The sequence below is a fragment of the Cinclus cinclus genome, chromosome 16 (assembly GCF_963662255.1).
Source record: "Cinclus cinclus chromosome 16, bCinCin1.1, whole genome shotgun sequence".
In the NCBI taxonomy this organism is placed as follows: Eukaryota; Metazoa; Chordata; class Aves; order Passeriformes; family Cinclidae; genus Cinclus; species Cinclus cinclus.
Genome location: NC_085061.1, coordinates 3,423,125 through 3,440,154, shown reverse-complemented (window position 1 = coordinate 3,440,154; position 17,030 = coordinate 3,423,125). Strand labels below are relative to the sequence as shown.

At 54.3% G+C, this 17,030-nt stretch overlaps 2 protein-coding genes across 2 annotated transcripts in view; one reads left to right on the top strand and one right to left on the bottom strand.

Moving 5' to 3' along the window:
* The first annotated feature begins 267 nt into the window (after nt 1-267).
* On the top strand, nt 268-4,533 carry SLC29A4 (solute carrier family 29 member 4). The gene is made up of 10 exons (XM_062503667.1): nt 268-437; nt 1,082-1,213; nt 1,315-1,428; nt 1,509-1,637; nt 2,087-2,161; nt 2,501-2,766; nt 2,854-2,989; nt 3,504-3,691; nt 3,937-4,177; nt 4,252-4,533. The coding sequence occupies exons 1-10, from the start codon at nt 278-280 to the stop codon at nt 4,392-4,394; spliced, it is 1,584 nt and encodes a 527-aa protein (XP_062359651.1). The 5' UTR covers nt 268-277; the 3' UTR covers nt 4,395-4,533.
* Nucleotides 4,534-4,656: 123 nt separating this feature from the next.
* The window catches only part of TNRC18 (trinucleotide repeat containing 18), a 56,086-nt gene continuing 43,712 nt past the window's right edge, over nt 4,657-17,030 (bottom strand). Inside the window, exons 17-28 of the mRNA XM_062503304.1 lie at nt 16,300-16,742; nt 15,371-15,535; nt 14,432-14,573; nt 13,966-14,083; nt 13,620-13,695; nt 13,137-13,245; nt 12,109-12,225; nt 11,671-11,835; nt 9,834-11,140; nt 9,298-9,534; nt 8,754-8,828; nt 4,657-8,221 (exon numbers count right to left, since the gene is read on the bottom strand). Coding sequence (XP_062359288.1) covers nt 8,015-8,221; nt 8,754-8,828; nt 9,298-9,534; nt 9,834-11,140; nt 11,671-11,835; nt 12,109-12,225; nt 13,137-13,245; nt 13,620-13,695; nt 13,966-14,083; nt 14,432-14,573; nt 15,371-15,535; nt 16,300-16,742 — 3,161 coding nt within the window. The 3' untranslated portion in view covers nt 4,657-8,014. The remainder of the gene's footprint in view (nt 8,222-8,753; nt 8,829-9,297; nt 9,535-9,833; nt 11,141-11,670; nt 11,836-12,108; nt 12,226-13,136; nt 13,246-13,619; nt 13,696-13,965; nt 14,084-14,431; nt 14,574-15,370; nt 15,536-16,299; nt 16,743-17,030) is intronic.

Sequence of the window (17,030 nt, the reverse complement as noted above, 5' to 3'; positions counted from 1 at the left end):
CTCCTGTGGGTCCCCCACGAGCACTGTTCACCTCCTCAAAGCCAAACTTCTGCTCAGAAGGTCGGTGGATCCCATTTGCCTTGGGGAAATCATTTTTCCAGGTGGAAAAATACATCAGAACCGCTGCGAGACAGCGAGGTGGAGAAGGCTCAGGGCCACCCACATGCCATTGTCCCTTGCACACTCCAGGCATCACCTGGGGGTAGACACAGGGGCAGTGCCCCACCTGTGCACCCCGGGGGTGTCACTGCTCTTCCTCCTCCTCAGGGTGGCCAGGATGGGCTCGGTGGGAGCCGAGCGCTTCAAGGAGCTGAGCCCGGCAGCGACACCCGAGGGGAACGTGGTGATGAGCTTCAGTTTCGACAGCTACCAGCTGGAGGAGGATGAGCTGCAGCGGGGCAGCCAGGCCAAGGGTGTCCTCACCTTCATGGAGCCAGGTGAGGGCAGGCACGGCCCAACCTGACCCACAGCCAGGCACCCTGATGGTTTCCCACCCACTTAGGACCTTCCTGGGACGGGTTTAATAGCCACAAATAGTCTGAAATGCCACAATATTGCCCGCTACCCTTTTTCATCTCTTTTTGTACCCGTGTGAGCCATCAGCACATCCCGTGACAGTGGGCTCTGCAGATTAGCAAGGAGTTGAGGGTTGGTGCCCTGGTTCTCCTGCCAGGCTCACCCCCAGCCTGCAGCTTCATCTTTCTCCGTGCAGGACTCAGGGACACTCCTGGGATTCACCCCAGCCCTGCTCCACATCCTGAGGCAGCTTTGTCCATCTCCACACCTGCCTTGACCCTCCCTCCACCTTGACTTGTGCTGTTACCCACACTGCCTGGCTCTCAGCTTGTTTAGCTGCAATTAAAACTCACCAGACTCCAAAGCCCAGATGTTTTCCTGCCTCCTGGGTTTCCTCTGAAATGTCTTATTTTGGGAGGGCATTTCTCAGAGCTGGAGCTGTTTATTTGTGCATCTACAGGGAGCTGAGCTGTTTCATTGCCTCAAGGCTGGGGTCTGGTGTGGGTCCCAGGAGTGCAGCAGCGCCGCTGTCATGTCTTTTTCTTTCTTTCCTCTTGTGGGGCAGTTTCTGAGGACCCCGAGCCCCAGGATCGATACCATGGGATTTATTTTGCCATGCTGCTGGCTGGGGTGGGATTTCTCCTGCCCTACAACAGCTTTATCACTGATGTGGATTACCTGCACCATAAATACCCAGGTAGGTCTGGGGCAGCTCCAAACACCCCAAACCTGGTGAGAACTCAATCCCACTTCCAAGAGAGCTGAACTCTTGTCCCCCCATCACCTGCCTCTCCTCAGGGACCTCCATCGTCTTTGACATGAGCCTCACCTACATCCTGGTGGCCTTGGTGGCCGTCATCCTCAACAACGCGCTGGTGGAGCTGCTGAGCTTGCACACCCGGATCTCCGTGGGTGAGTGGGGGACCCTGCACCCCCAGGCAGTGCTGTCCCCGTGCTGTGCCACTGCCACCACCTCTGTCTCCCACCTACAGGGTACCTCTTCGCTCTGGGGCCCCTGCTCTTTGTCAGCATCTGTGACGTGTGGCTGGAGCTGTTCAGCCGCAGACAAGCCTACGCCATCAACCTGGTGGCTGTCGGGGTGGTGGCCTTTGGCTGCACAGGTATGTGGCAGAGCTGGGCTGGGACATGGCAGGTAGGGGTGGGGAACAGCCCCATCCCTGAGCCGTGGTCTCCTGGGACAGCCTCCTGCTCTGATCCCTGTAACCCTCAGGTCCCTGTCCCATCCCCTCCACCTCTGTCCAGGCATTGTGGGACTGCCCAGGGGCACCAGCACCAAACCGTGTGTTGGTCACTGACACCACTGATATGGGCCACTGTGGTGGCATCCCAAACCCCCACACCTGGTGGCCACTCTGGGTGGGAACAGACATAGTGGAGCATCCAGGGAGGGAAAAAAGGTCCTCCTGCTTTTGGAGCAAGGAGGCTGCTGGAAGGAGCAGATCCCAGTTGGAACAGCACATTGGGTTCCCTCTGGGGTTTCTTCCCCCTTCCCAGAGTTTCAGCTGCAGCAATAATCCCTCCTTCTCCCCTCTGTGCATCTCTCCTGAAGTGCAGCAATCCAGCTTCTATGGCTACACGGGGCTGCTGCCCAAGCGCTACACGCAGGGAGTGATGACAGGCGAGAGTAAGTACCCACATCCCACCACAGGGACCTGCACAGGTAGCACCAGGTGAGTCACACCTGGGTCCCCACTGCTCCAGCATAACCCAGCTGGGTTGCCAGCTGATCAGGAACACCCCAGGGTGCTCCCAAGCAAACCAGGGAGTTCACTGGTTTCTAAGTCCCTGCACTGCCATGCCAGGCTGAGGGTGGGGATGTCTGCCAGGAGCTTTATCACCTCAAAATCACTGCTCGAGGCTCCTCTATACTGGGAAGCACCACGTCCACGTGGTGGGGGAGGATGAGGATCCCTGAGCCAGGGTTCAGTGGGGCCCAGCACCGACAGCTCTCCCACACCCCCAGGCACCGCCGGGGTCATCATCTCGCTCAGCCGCATCTTCACCAAGCTGCTGCTGTCAGACGAGAAGGAGAACACCGTCATCTTCTTCTTCATCTCCATCGGCATGGAGCTGACATGCTTCATCCTCCACCTCCTGGTGAAGCGCACCCGCTTCGTGCGCTACTACACGGACTGTTCCCGCAAGGGTCTCCCTGAGAGCCGCGGCACCGGCGACCCCGGCACCGGCTACCGCGTCCACCACGATGTCACCTCCGAGGATGTCCGATTTGTAAGCCAAGGGCGGGTTTCCCTTGCTGGACCCTGGGGTTCTTTGCCACTGCACCTCAGCGCTGCTGTCCCCTCTCCCCTCATCCAGGAAAACCGGGAGCAGGGGCAGCCGAGCTCCCCCCGGGGCAGCCCTGGCCCCGAAGCTGAGCTGGCTGGGAGTGGCACCTACATGCGCTTTGATGTCCCTCGGCCCAAGATCAAGAGGAGCTGGCCCAGCTTCCGAGGTGAGTGGTGGGCTCGGGGCAAAGCCATGCCCATGGGGTGGGATAAATGATTGGTGAGCCAGGGTTATGGGGGAGGATCATCCCCCAGACTGGAGAGGGACTTTTGAAAAGGCCGTGGAATAGCAGGACAAAGGGAAATGGTTTCAAATTAACAAGAGGATGCGATTAGATTGGATATCATGAAGAAATTCTTCCCTATGAGGGTGGTAGGCCCTGGCACAGGCTGCCCTGAGAAGCTGTGGCTGCCCTGTTCCTGAAAGTGTCCAAGGCCAGGTTGGACGGGGCTTTATGCAAGCTGGGAGAGTGGAAGGTGGGTTGGAACTGGATGATCTTTAACAGTCCTTTCCATCCCAAACCATGCTATGATTTTATGATCCCTTTCCTAATGATACGCCCAAAACTATGGGGCAAATTCATCTTTGGAAGGCACACCTGGGGGTCGGACAAAGCTCTCAAGTTCTGCAAGGGGGCCGGGCTGCAGCTTTGGCTGAGCTGTGTTGCCTGTCCCTGCCAGACATGCTGCTCTACCGCTACGTCGTGTCCCGCCTCATCTGGGCCTACATGCTCTCCATCGCCATGACCTACTTCATCACACTGTGCCTCTTTCCCGGGCTGGAGTCAGAGATCCACAACTGCACGCTGGGGGAATGGCTCCCCATCCTCATCATGGCCATCTTCAACCTCTCGGACTTCGTTGGTAAGGTAGGAGAGAGGCCAGAGCCAGCACAGTGGGGCTCTGTCCTCCTTTGGTGTCCTCTTTCTAAGCAACTTGGCTCCACCAAGGGTCATCTCCACCCGTGGGGGTCTAACCGTGCACTCACCAGCACGGATAAGGTTGGGTTCCCACAGCAGGTGGTCTTTCCACCATCTCATCTCCTTGTCTGGGTACTACAGGGCCCTCCCCAGCCTCCTCATCCCCCCAGCAGAATCCCTGACCCTCGTTGCAGATCCTGGCTGCCCTGCCCTATGACTGGAGAGGGACCCACCTCCTTGTCTACTCCTGCCTCCGTGTGGTCTTCATCCCCCTCTTCATCATGTGCGTCTACCCCAATGGGCAGCCAACCTTCGGCCACCCCGCCTGGCCCTGCATCTTCTCCCTCCTCATGGGCATCACCAATGGCTACTTCGGCAGCGTCCCCATGATCCTGGCCGCAGGCAAAGTGAGCCCAGAGCAGCGGGAGTTGGCAGGTAGGACCACGCCCTCCTGGGAATCCCATGTGGTGTGGCCAGAGAGCCCTGACACCCCATGTCCCTTCCCACAGGGAACACCATGACCGTGTCCTACATGACGGGCTTGACGCTGGGCTCAGCTGTGGCATATTTTGCCTACAGCCTCACCAGTACCTCCCACAGCTCCTGTTTCTACACCGAAACCTCCAATGGCTCCTTCACCTCGGGGTACTGAGCCCTGGGGTGGGGCAATGGGGACAGGATGGGACCTGCTTCCCACCATGGTCCCCAGCACCCCACATCCCTCCTCAAGGAGGGAGTCTGGAGCCAAAAAGCCACCCCAGCATGGACAAGGACTGGTACCCTGTTGGCACAGGGCTGTGGCATTCCCAAACGTCCTGTGCTGCCCAGACAGGCACTGTGCAAGGCCACTGCTTGGGGTGACATTCCTCTCACCCCAGGGGACAGTTCTTGTTGCTTTTGGGGGTCTTCCCATCAGCAATATGCAGCTCTCCAGTGAAGGCTGGGGATCTTCTGTTTGCGCCAAGCCATTGACAGGCGGAAGAAAATACTGCCAAATCCCAAAGGGAATAGGACCAGCACTGGGGAGGAGGGTGATGGAGGGCTGGTGAGGAAGAAGAGGGGCAAGAGAGGAAGGAACCACTCCTTCAGTCCCCACTGGCTCTGGGAAGGTGGGTCTAGACTTCCATAGATGGTGCTGCAGGTTTTCACCAGGAACAGCTTGAAATGGCTTTAGTCCCACCCTAAATATGCCAATCACTTCTGATGATTGGGGAAAGATTTTTTTTTTTTTTAATAATGTCTTGTTTACCCTCCCTAACTGTAACAGAGGCAGGGTCTTGCCTCCCCCACCCCACACTGTGAATCTGTCCCACTGCAAGGGGTAGAGGGGGTTCCCAAGGCTACAGCACCGCCAGTGCCGCTGCTGAGCTTCAAGATTTATTGCACAGGGCCTAAGTGAAGCTGATTAAATAATTAAATGTCTTTGCAATGATGGGTGGTCCTTAGCTGTGCCACTGACACTGATGGGACTTGAATGCTGGTGATGGCCTGGGCTGGCAAACACACACAGGTTGATACCTGTTGCCTGTCCTGTTGGGTTTTGGGGTGCCTCTCGCACTGCTCCCCATCTTCAGGACCCCCTTTGTCACCTGGGGTGGTTGAGCATGTCACTGGGTTACACCAAACCCCTGCCAGCCTGCAAAATGCTGTGGGCAGCACACAGGAGAGGGAACAGGCCAAGAGGAGCAGAAAACATCAGGAGAAGGTGCCAACACCACGTTTTGGGACCAGCTGCACCTCGCTGTGCCAGTTGGCAAGTGCCACCTCCCAGGGAATCAAGCCCAAGGAGCCAGTGAGTGCCAGGCCTGGCCCCCGCAACACGGGAGGGTCTGGCTGTGCCAAGCTCCTGCCTCTACAAAGTGCAGCTCACACCAAAAAGACCAAATCCAGCGTTTCCATCCTCAGCACATGGTGCCCTGAGCACCGTGGCAGGGGGAGGACCCACACCTCCAGCCCACATGCCCTGTCCAGCAGGCACCTCCACTCCAGTGTCCAATCCTGTCCATCGGTGCCACCACCTCACACAGACTGGGTTCTCCCCAAAAAGCCAGCAGGCACCTGGGTTGTGTCTTTCTCCAGGGCAGGGGCTGAGCCAAAAAGCCATCACTGCCACCAAGGGGAGAAAAGCCCTGCAGTCAGGACAAGCGAGACAAAGAAAGATGCTTAGTTGGGTTGCTTTTTTTTCAATTAGATTTTTTTTTTTTTTTATGAAAAAAGATCACACGGAGTTCTCCAACAAACAGAATGCCAAAAAAATCGTTTTAAACAAAACATAAACAAAAACAAAACAAAAAGACAAAAACCTGGCTCTCCTTTCCTCTCGATTGTCTGAAATATCCTTGTGTTCCATAGAAGGCAGTGGGTTTTAAGTGCTTTCTATTTAACATTAGCATAAAATCTCTCTCGCGCGCTCTCTCTCGCTCTTTAAAATATGCTCACACAATTTGCTTCTAGAAGTACAGTACACTTTGAGCGTGGGGGGTGTGCCTGTTCCCAGATCATTTACAATCACAATCCAACAGGAAATAAAAAATAATATTCTAAACGTCAGACTGTGTTCATTTCTGCCGTTGTGGGTTTTTTTTCTTTTTTTGTTTTTTATAATTTCATAATTTTTTTCACAGTTTTAAAAAGTTTATATTTATATATATATATTTATATTTATATTTATAATTAAAAAGTTGAATCCATTTAAAGACTTATAATACAGGAGGGCTAAAGAGTCTTTTGGTACATTAAAACTGTACAGGCTAGAACCGTCACTGTCCGCCGTGCCGAGGTGCCGGTGGCCCGGGGTGGAGATGGTACGAGCTCAGCACCATGTGGTTTGTTTAAAGGACGAGGGGCAACTCTGTGGGGCTGTCCCTCACCCCTGAGCCCTGGCCTCCAGTCTCTGGTAGGCAGGCAGGGTGGAGAGTTTCCAATCTGTCCTTGGCTTAAGCGTCTCCCCACCGGAGCCTGGGCCCCGCTCCGCGTCCCGGCGATCCGTAGTGCGAGTCGGGAGTTGCAAAGATCAGTGCGTCTCTTGGAGTTTTGTTTTAAGTGCAAGGATGGTGCGTTGTTCTCCTCAGGTTCTCCTCTGGTGTTCCCTCTCACCAGGTGTAACCCTGGAGCAGCAGTGGCACTGCTGTGGGTCTGGCGTGTGCCCGATGGGAGCTCAGCTGCTCCGTGGATGGAGGAAGCTGAATGGTGCAGTCCCTGAGCCCAAGGTGGGAGCAGGACTCTGGCTGTGGGAACGCTGCAGGCAGGCACAGCCGGGTTCATACACTGTCCCCGTTCCCTTCAAATCATGGGAAGGCTTCCCAGCAGCTCCACGTCTCAGGCAAGGCATGGCAGGTAAAGCTGGGTGAGGGATCCAGTGGCCTCTCATCTTCTCTGAGCACCAAGCAGCAGCTTTTCCTAGTCATTTCCTCCCCTTCACTGCACGGTCCAAGAAGAGGTCTCAGTTTACCACGTGTCACCCCCCCTTGCCACCTTCTTGCTCCCTCCAGCACCTTCGCAGGGTAGACGGGGTGCAGAACTGCAGAAGGTTCAGACTGTTTGTTCAAAGCAGTGGGAAGGCAGCGTCCCAAACTGGATGTTGGTTCCTCTTCCACCTGGCTCCTCCCAGCCCGGAGGATTCTCTTCTGCCATCTCTGTGCTGGGGCCAGCCCTGCCTTGTTGTGCTCCACACGCTGCCAGAGGGGCCTCCAGGGAAAGGGAACACCAAAAAGGCGCCGAGAGGATTGAGACGAGGCGCTGAGAGAGACTCATCTCCTTTCTCTTTCACCCTGTCCTTCCTATAAAGGGTCATGCGAAACGAGGCAGGAAAGGAAATTAAAGGACGGAGAGGAGCACACGCAGAAAAGAGGCTCCTTCCACATGCGGGCGGCTTCCGAGTTACTGATGGGGAAAAATGACACAAAAGGGATCCCTCCTGCCGGGGGGTCCCGCTGGTGAAATGATCACGAGACCCATGTGCTTTCCTGGACCAAAAGGAGGAAGGGAGAAGTTGGTCAAGTGTCACCTTACTTAAAGCCACTTCTAGAAGAGCCTCGGGGTTCAAGCACCACCACCACCACCCCCCCAATGGCATCTTCCTCAAGTCCTCAAGTAACTGCTTCCCCAACCCCTTTCTTCAGCCTTCTCCTTCCTCCTCGTGTCTCTCGCGCTCTCCTGTCTGTAGTGTGACACAGAAATGAGCATTGAAAGAAACAATCATGTCGTCTGAACAGGCACGTCCTCAGGTTTGTCCCATCCCTTCCCAGAGGGTGGCATGTGTCCCCTGGGTGGTCAGCAGATGACAGGGACCCCGTCAGTGTTGAAGATCATGCCCGTGGTGGGCTCGTAGGTCCCTGCAAGGTAGTAGAGGTCCTCACTGTCTTGGTATTTCTTTGTCTTTAGCATCTGCTCATATTGATCCAGACCAACAACAAGACACTTGTGTGAGATGGTCTGGACATCATTTTCATCCACGTGAGAGGACTGGTAGAGGGCTCTCTGCACAACAGGAACAGAAGGAGGGAGGTGGGGAAAGAAAGGAGCCATTAGATAACACAGCATTTACAGCACCATCTTCAGTAAGTAGGAAAAACACTCATCATAACGGGATAGCACTCTTCTCCCACTCAAGAACATCTCACTCATCCCAACGCCCAGCCCAAGGGAAGGACACGGGGAATCTGCACAGGCCCATGGACAGCCTGGACAGTCCCTCCAGCCCACTGAACCTGAGCCCTGGCTTTCACTTGGCTTCCACTGATGGTAATGCTGCAGCTGCCAGGAGTTTGTCATCTTCATTTCAAGGATGCAAATGCAAAGTTGGGTGCTGGATACCAGCTCCCTGTTCCTCCCCACACCCAGCACCTGCAGCTACTCCCACCCTCCCAGGGGGCACTGTTCTGGGGACTGCAGACTTGGTAGTTGAGGAAAAAAGCAAGAGCCAGAGAAGTTTGTGGGGCATTTCCCAGTAGCATTTACTTGTTACAGGGTACCCAGCATTCCCTCCCAGCCTTCCCCCAGTCTCACCAACCTCCATAAAGTCCTTCCTCTGGTTGGATGCCTGCAAAGCTGTGGCCAGACTCCTGCCCGATTTCTGATCCCAGCGCTGTGCCCAAGAAGAAAAGAGGAAACAGAAATTAAAACCTGGTGAATTCGTTGTTTTTCCACGCCATCACCTCCTGCCTACTACACGTGCTTTTGGAACTTCAACCCCTGCCCACTGCCACTAGGAATAAATCCTGCTGTAAAGCAGCTGCACACACATGTAAAATTCAATGTTTCTGAGCACAAGGTCCATCATTCTTGCACTTTAAAGACTTGATCTGGCTCTTGACACTCTTTCTGGACCAATGCAGAAGCCTTCATTTCTTAATACAAAGAAAACCACCCCTCCCTTCTTCAAGGGTCCAACACTGGGCTTGCCCACACCATAGGAAACTCCCACAAGATGAAAGAATGGGACCATCTCCTTCAGGGTACCAGTATCAAACTGGGCCTTGGCTGTTGTCCTCATCGTTGGAAACAAAAGGGAGCAAGGAGCTTTGCAGCCCTCTCAACAAAGGACACCAGCCTACCTTGCCTTCATTGAGCTTCTTCCCAGGATTGGTTTCTTCTGGGTGATAAAACCATTTGACTCGGACCACCATGTTGTTCCCCCAGGATTCCCACATGCTCTGGATCCGGCCAATGTAGGGCAGGTTGGGGCGGCCAGCGGAGAGGAAAACCGCGCAGTCTCCGATGCGGATGATCTCCTTGCCCCGCACGATGGCCTTGTAAAACAGCTTCCTGGCCTTCCCTTTCATCCCTCGTCTCTGCCAAGACAGGACCATGCAAGTGGTCAGCCAGGGATCACCCATATTTTCCCGACACACCGCCGTTTGCTCTGTCCCGCATGCGTCCCTTTATGGCTGGCACAGTATTCCCACAGGGACTGGGGCAGAGGGATACACCACGCAGAATGGCTTCCCCAACACAGTGGAAGCCAGCCCCCATCTCCCTGCAAACCGGACACTCGGCACACCACGCCAGCAGCTCCACCACCCCGGGAAAAGGGAAGAGGCACCCGAAGGCCAACTCCAGCGCCGAGTGCCGAGCACTTCGGAGCATTTACCTGTGTGGGCTTCCCAAACCACTTCCACAGCTGCCGTGCCGGCAGGAAAGCAGCGATCTTGGGCCTGTTCTCCACGGAGGGCAGGCGCTGGCGCTTGGCCAGCTCCTTGGTGGTGGGCAAGTGGATGCCCTCGCGCTTCTTGGGCCGGCTCTTGTTGCCGCTCTGCGGCGGTGCCGGCTGCTGCGCCGCCTGCTGCGCCGGCTGCTGCGCCGCCTGCTTCTGGCTCTGAGGGTGGGAGGATGCCCGGGATTTCCCTGCCTGCTTGGTTTGCTTGGGTGGGAGGGTCTGCTGCACCGAGGAACTCGGCTGGGCCTCAGCCACTTCGTCGTCAGAGCTACAGGAGGAATCTTCATCCGTAGTGGAGGAGGAAGAAGAGCTGGAGCTTGATGAAGAAGAGGTTGATGAGGTGGAGGAAGAGGAGGAAGATGAAGATGAAGAGGAGCTGCTGCTAGAAGAGGAAGAAGAGGAGGAGTTGGATGAAGAGAGAGGGGTGGATGCTCTTGAGCTGGCTGAGCTGCTGTCCTGGGCTTCCCCTTGGTTCTTCTCAGCTTCCTCTTCTCCCTCTGACTCCGAGCTGCTGTCACTGCTGTTGCTCTCAGACTCCTCCACAGCTGCTGGAGCTGCTGCCTTTTCTTCCTGGTCCTTTGAAGTAGCAAGGCTCTCTGCTGAGGTATCAAACTTTCCTCCAAAACTGGCAGGGGCAGGGTCTCCCTCCGCCACCTTGGCTCGGGAAGATTTCTGCTTGCCCTCCACACTCACTGCAGCAGAATAGCCCAACCCCAAGAGACCCTTCCCATCTCTGCGACTGGCCAGGTTTGAGTCCTCCAGCATCCTCATCGCCTCCTTCATCTTCTTTGTCTTTGGGGACATCACACCCTCATGGTCCAGCTTGATCAGGATTTCACTGTCATGCTTCCTCTGAGCCTTGACCATGGTGCCAAACTCTTGTGTCTCTTCTGTGGGCCGCCCTTTCTTGGCCTTGGCTTTGGACACTGAAGCATCGCTGGAGCCAAATGCCGCCAGCGTTCCCGGGAGATCGCTGTAGGGCTCCGTGCCGAGGATGCTGCCAAACACAGCAGGCTGGTAAGAGGGCTGTGGGGGGCTGTGCAGCTTCGTGGAGATCTTCATTTTGCTGGCTTTTGACCGCTTTTCCTCTGTGGGCGCAGGAGAGCCTCCAGTTGGCAGCGGTTGTGATTTTCGTGACCCCTTCATGCTTGGCTTGCTCAAGCAGGTCTGCTTCTCTGGGACTGAAGAGGTAACAGGTGAAGACTCCACCTGGTCCTTCTCTTCAGGCAAGGTAGCCTCCTCTGCAGAGGGGAGGGAACACAAAGGCACAATGTTATCCCTCCAGACAGGCTTTATTAGCTCAGACACAGCCAGACACCAGTGGTGACTGGTCTCTGGCCAAGCATGGCTTGTTCCTGCCTGGTCAGGTACCCCCAAAGGAACACAGGGGGTGTCCTCACTGCTCACTGAACAGCCTGGCCTGGTGCCAGTACTTGTGAGAAGTGACGGACAATGCCCAGGGGTGCTACTTCAGGGGAGGCAAACTACAAATCTCCTGCACCTTTGGCCCTATTGATGACTGCAGAGATGCTCAGCTGAAAAAGGAACTCTGCTCCATATCCCTGACTGACAGAAGGAGGCTGTCACAGCACATGCCAGCTTCCAAGCCAGTCTCCTGTAAACTGGAGCCACAGCAGAACGAGATGCATGGGTGCTTTGCACTCAAGCAATGTATAAATCCTCACCCAAATCCTGCTCCAAGCAACAGCCCTAACTTGGGAAGAACAGTGGGGAACTGTGCAAGGATTCCCTCAGCTCCCTGGCAACTTACCAGCTTTGGCCTTGACACTGGGCTTTCTCCCTCGCCCTTTGCCCTTTGACACAGGCTCCTCTGCCCCCAGTGCAGCTCCCTCTTTTCCTTCTCCAGTGTCTTTACTGGATTTACGGCTACGGCGCTTGGTGCTGGGCACCAAAAGGGCAGGGGAAGGCTCAGCACCTGGAACAGGTCAAAGAGATGTTCAAATGCAGTCAAATAACACACAGAACAGAGACGTGTTACAGTGAAAGTATCCCAATCAAATCTGCAGTAGGGACTGGGCCTTTTTCCTCATAGGTATATCCCACCCCAGCTGTGTGTTCTATAATTGATGGTGCAATCTTTGTGACTAGAAGTCTATGAACTTGCCCCAAAATTTGAGGAAAGTGGCCTGAAACTCCATATATGTCAGAGTGGGAAGTGTCTTGCAAAAAACTGAACAGCAAGACTCACACTGGATCTTGTAGTCAGGTGGGAGAAGCCGGATGTGAGACAGTGGGATGCGTCCTGTGTCCCCGTCATCGAACTCTACTGTGATGAGATCACCATCTTCCTCCAGATCCAGGGTTCCTGTGGGATGGGGGAGCAGGAGATGGGATTAGGAACAAACATCGGGGTACAAAGACCTCGTAAGGGAGGTGAGGACATGGGGAAAGGAAGGGGTGCTGCAGCAGCTGCAAAGCATCCCATTTCACCTTTCCTCCACAGGGAGGGCACAGAAAGCTCACTCTGCAATGGAAAGTCCCTGATAATACTAAACCAGTCCACTCAGTGTGAAATTCCCCATTAGCAGCACTGCTCCAGAACACAACAGACATTCCAGTTTGACTTCCCAACCCTCTCCACTATTTCCCTCTACTCTTGCAGAAATTCCCTTCTCTCCTTTCACTGAAATATATTTTTTACCTGCATTTTTTAACTACTCTCAGCCATCATAAACTGATGCTTTTCACTTTCTCCAAGAGAAATTAACTGTGTTCTCACCCTGTTTTCTTGCATCAGCATTACTGGTTTATACATCAAAAGTAATTATTCCCTTTTACACATGTGGTATGGCCAAGAGCCCAAAAACAAGACCAGCCATGGCAGAATTGTCCAGAGCCATTCACCAGCTTTTTAATGGGACCAGACTGGAGAGTTCTGTGTCAGAGCAAAGTTGTGAGCATCCAGATGATTTAGAAACCTCCACAACCTCAGCAGTTATTGATGCCTGGAATAAATTCTCACTTTTCTGAAAGGTATTAAATGTCCTTGATATATTTAAGCTCCTAAATTGCTCAAACCTCTTCCTGAACCTGGAGGATGTTACTAAATCTGCATCATTAGTGAGAGGGGCATGACCTTGAGAACACGCCAGGCTTTGACCTCCAGGACACTCCCAGCAGAGCTCAGGTCTTCCGCAGACAAGCCTGAGGTCCCTGAGGATGCACAGGGCTGAGACATCCCAGGTTCACATCCCAGAGCAGCCAGGGTGGCCTTACCTCGGACAACTGTCCCTGGGTAGAGGCAGCGGTACTGCTGGCTCCAGTAGGCTGCAATCCTCGTGCCCTCAGGCAGGAACCGCACTGAAGGGGGTTTCACATCGATGATCTGCTCAGGGCGAGAGGAAAGCAATTACTGACCACCCTGGCACCAGCACAGACCATCCCACCACACTTAGCACGGAGCAAAGCAGCTCTGGAGAAGGCAAGGTACAGCTTCCCTGCTGGGAAATGGCCTCTTGTGTGCACACAGGGGCATGTAAAGGACCACCCCTGCTGGAGTACAGGACTAGTGCCTGCTGCCAGAGGGGGAGCTTGACCATGGGGCAGCGACCTCACCAAGGGGAGTCCTGCCCACATTGACCATGGGGGCAGGACCAGGGCATCCCTACAGCTGGAGCAGGAGAGAGCTCCCAGCTAGGCTCCCCCCACCCCAGAACAGGGCACAGGCACCGAGGACAGGCAGCCTTTGGCTGCACATACCGCTTCCTGCAGCAGCTGCTCCAGGCAGTAAATGTGGGGACGGTTTCCCCTCTCGCCCTCCACCACCACCCGGTATCTGAAACACAAAGGCTCAGTCAGACACAGCACATGGGAGACACCACCCCAGCCAGGTAACGCCTCCCTCTGAGGATGTGAGAGCACTTAATGAGAGATAATTGGATTTCCCTCAGTGCTGATAAACCAGAGTGAACTCTCCTTCCCTCCCTGCCAGACACTGTCAGTCTCTGGGCAGCCAGCTCTACACAACCCCCAAACTGATCCGTGCAGCAGCTCTGTCCTCATTTCCTAGCAGATCCCAGGTGGATACGGCAGCCCCTCAACTCACATGTCTGGTGAATGCACTGTCTTGACATGCCCAGCATAGAGCAGCTTGTCATCCATGGGGATGAGGACACGCAGGCCATCCTTCAGCTCATCCTTGTCAATGATGCAGGAGCGGGGAGCTGTGAGGTGTTGGAGCCAGATGGGGATTAGAGAGCACCACACACGGGAAAGAGACAGTGAGGGGAGAAGGAAACATCAAGATTCCCAGCATCACTGTCCCCTCTCTTGGTAATAATAACATCATTACCAGTAAATGAAAATAGGGCAACTCAGAGACTGGGCTTCAACTAGTAGTCAGTAAGCCGTGCAGATCAGGTTTAGTTTTTATTGAATTGGCTGAAATAGTGGTATCTCCACCCCAAAGATTCATGGCTTTGGTTGAGGAAAGTATGAAAGCAGCACAGCTGTCCTCTGAGCAGCCCTAGGAAAGCTGCCCAGCTTCTCTACCTGTAAAATCCTGCCCTTACCTGGTGTGGGTGGCCTCTCAACCAGCATGCTCAGTGGGATGTTCTCATCCTCTGAGAAGCTGCTGTCTTGGTTGGGTTCAAAATCCTCCTCTGCTGCCATGCTCTCCATGAGCTTGCTGACAGCTCCTCCTTTCCCTCGATTCTGCAGGAGAGCAAGCAGCACATCAGCCGGATCACCACAGGAAACAACCTGATCCCATCTCACCTTCCTCCAGCAAAAATAACCTGAGGATATCGGGACAAACCTGCCTCCATTCTCAGAAAAGTTCATCTCACAAACAGTTAAGTGGGCGTACTCAAACTTTTTGCTGCCTTTATCCCCAGGAATCACCAGCAGCTGACCAAAAGCTGTTCTCCACATCCTCACTTTTGGAGGTTGAGAAAGATGCTGTGGAGCTGTAGTTTTGTCCTGAATTCACCACAGTGCTTCTGAGCCTCTGCCTTCACTGAACAGGCACCAGGCATTGCTCCTATTTGTTCTCCAATCTCCATGATCTTTCCTTGCTGTTACACACAGACCATAAGCATCACACAGAAAAATCATGTTAGAAGACAGCAGTGTGTGTTAGGAGAGATGACAGGCTACAGCAGTGGAGCAGGAACCAGCTGTGACCCAGTGCTGAGCAAGGCTACTCTATCACCATCTCCTTGGTCCTTGCTGTCCATGCAAGCTCTCCCTCCACCCCGTGGCAGCCTTAGAAAAATCCTGCCTGCTCACTAACTTGGGGGATAAAAGCAAATGAACACCAGATGGTAGCAGCAGGTACTATCTTGAGAGTCTCCCTTGGATTTTAAGCTTCTCAAACCAGCACTTTGCCTATAACACACCCAGCAAAACCTGCACCTCTCTTTTCCCTCCCTCACATTGCAACAGTCCAGGATACAGCAGGGCTCTGCCAGCCACACTCCAGTCCATCCACACTAGAACCAGTCCCTCACCTCTTTTTTCACCTCCTTGGCTTTCACCTTAGCTTTGCTCTTCTTGGTGGAGCCCAGGGCACTTGCCAGGCTGACCCGAACATCAGAAGGGGAGCTGAGGATGCCAGGAGGAGACATGGATGAGGAGGAGGAGCAGCAGGGTGTTTCTTTACCCTTCTTCCGCTGCTAAAAAACAAAACACTTCAATCAGTAAAGAGAAGATTGGTAAAGATCTGGGTCCAAGGAAAGGGAAAAGGTGGAGCAAGGCAGACTGTGCACAAGTAGGATTATGTTCAGCCAGCAGTTAGTTCACTGCCCAAATCACATCCTGTATCTCCCAGCTCTGCTTTTAATTTGCCTGGAAATGGGCAGCAACTCCTGCCCATCAAATCTTCCTCCAAAGAGCTCCAAGAAGATCCCAGTTGGCCTCATGTCACAACTAACTTGTTTAACTCTCCCCCCATCAGTGTTCTTCCATAACACTACCATGAACTGAACTGGAGCCAGAGGGAGCCAAGCATTCAGCTCAGATGAAAAGCCACTAACCCAGAGACCACTGTCACCCCAGCGAGGGACAGACCTCAGAAGTCACCATATAAAAGGTGAACAGCCTTGAAGGCCAGTCTGGGGCCAAGCAAGAGGACACATTCATGCAGAGAATGGAAGAGAGATTTCGCAGGATTTGTTTTAATGCAGCATCATCGACTTCGGCCACCCAAACAGAATGGATCTGGGACATGGAGAGTGACAGAATAACCAGCCCCATTCAAGTCAGATCCAAGTCTGACAGAGCCTCCAGGTGTACATGGGGCTGACAGGGGTGACAAGGGGCACCCAAAAAACTGCAGAGGCAGGACTCAACTCTCCTCTGCCTTAATGGCGTTAAATGCCTTCCCCTCACCCTTGGCTCCCAAGCATCCCAACACCAATCTGGCCAGCACTTTCCTCACCTTGTTCAGCTCCTTCCTCTCCTTCCCCTTGCTGCTCTCCTTCTTGGGGCTCATGGGAGCCCCCTTGCCACAGCGTCCAGGTTTGGAGACAGGGGTGGAGCTGGCAGGCGCCGTGGATGTCAGCATGGCCGAGGACGTGGTGGCGTCGTGGAGGAAGATCCGCTCGCTGCGGCGCCGGTTCCACAGGTCATCATCGCTGGCCTCCAGCCCAAACTCAAAGCTCAAGTCCTTAGGGGATTTGAATTTCTTCAGCTTGCGACCTTTCTCAGAGCCCAGCTTGGCCTTGTCAGCGCTCCCAGATGCGGAGTCAAGGCTGCTGGGGGCCTGGCTTGGCGGGATGCTGCTGGACTCCAGCGGCCCCTTCTTCCCACGCAGCAGCCCTGAAGGAGACTTCTTCCTGATCTTGATCTCGCTCTCCGAGTCGGTGTACTCGAACTCTGTCCCTAGGTGCAAAGGATTGAAGCATCAGTCAAAGCCCTGGCTGAGCCAAGAGTGGACACATCCTGCTGGAAACTTCTGGGCTCCAAGGAAGATGCTGTGCCTGTTCAACAGAGCTCTTGCTTGCTCCCTTTTCCAATCCCCACATCCCTCAGACCTCCATTTCTGAGCCATAAAACACTGTGGAAATTCCCTGGAAGTAAGCCTGCCTTGCTCCAAACCAGAGCCCAATGATTCAGGCAGAATGGTTCAGTGTGTTCCCTGCCTCCATTTACTCCCTTCTCACACAAGCA

Excerpts from the sequence above, each read along its gene's own strand:
- SLC29A4 (XM_062503667.1), top strand. The coding sequence starts at position 278 with ATGGGCTCGGTGGGAGCCGAGCGCTTCAAGGAGCTGAGCCCGGCAGCG. Across the intron at positions 1,214-1,314 it reads CCTGCACCATAAATACCCAG|GGACCTCCATCGTCTTTGAC; the intron begins GTAGGTCTGGGG and ends GCCTCTCCTCAG. Across the intron at positions 2,990-3,503 it reads GAGCTGGCCCAGCTTCCGAG|ACATGCTGCTCTACCGCTAC; the intron begins GTGAGTGGTGGG and ends TGTCCCTGCCAG.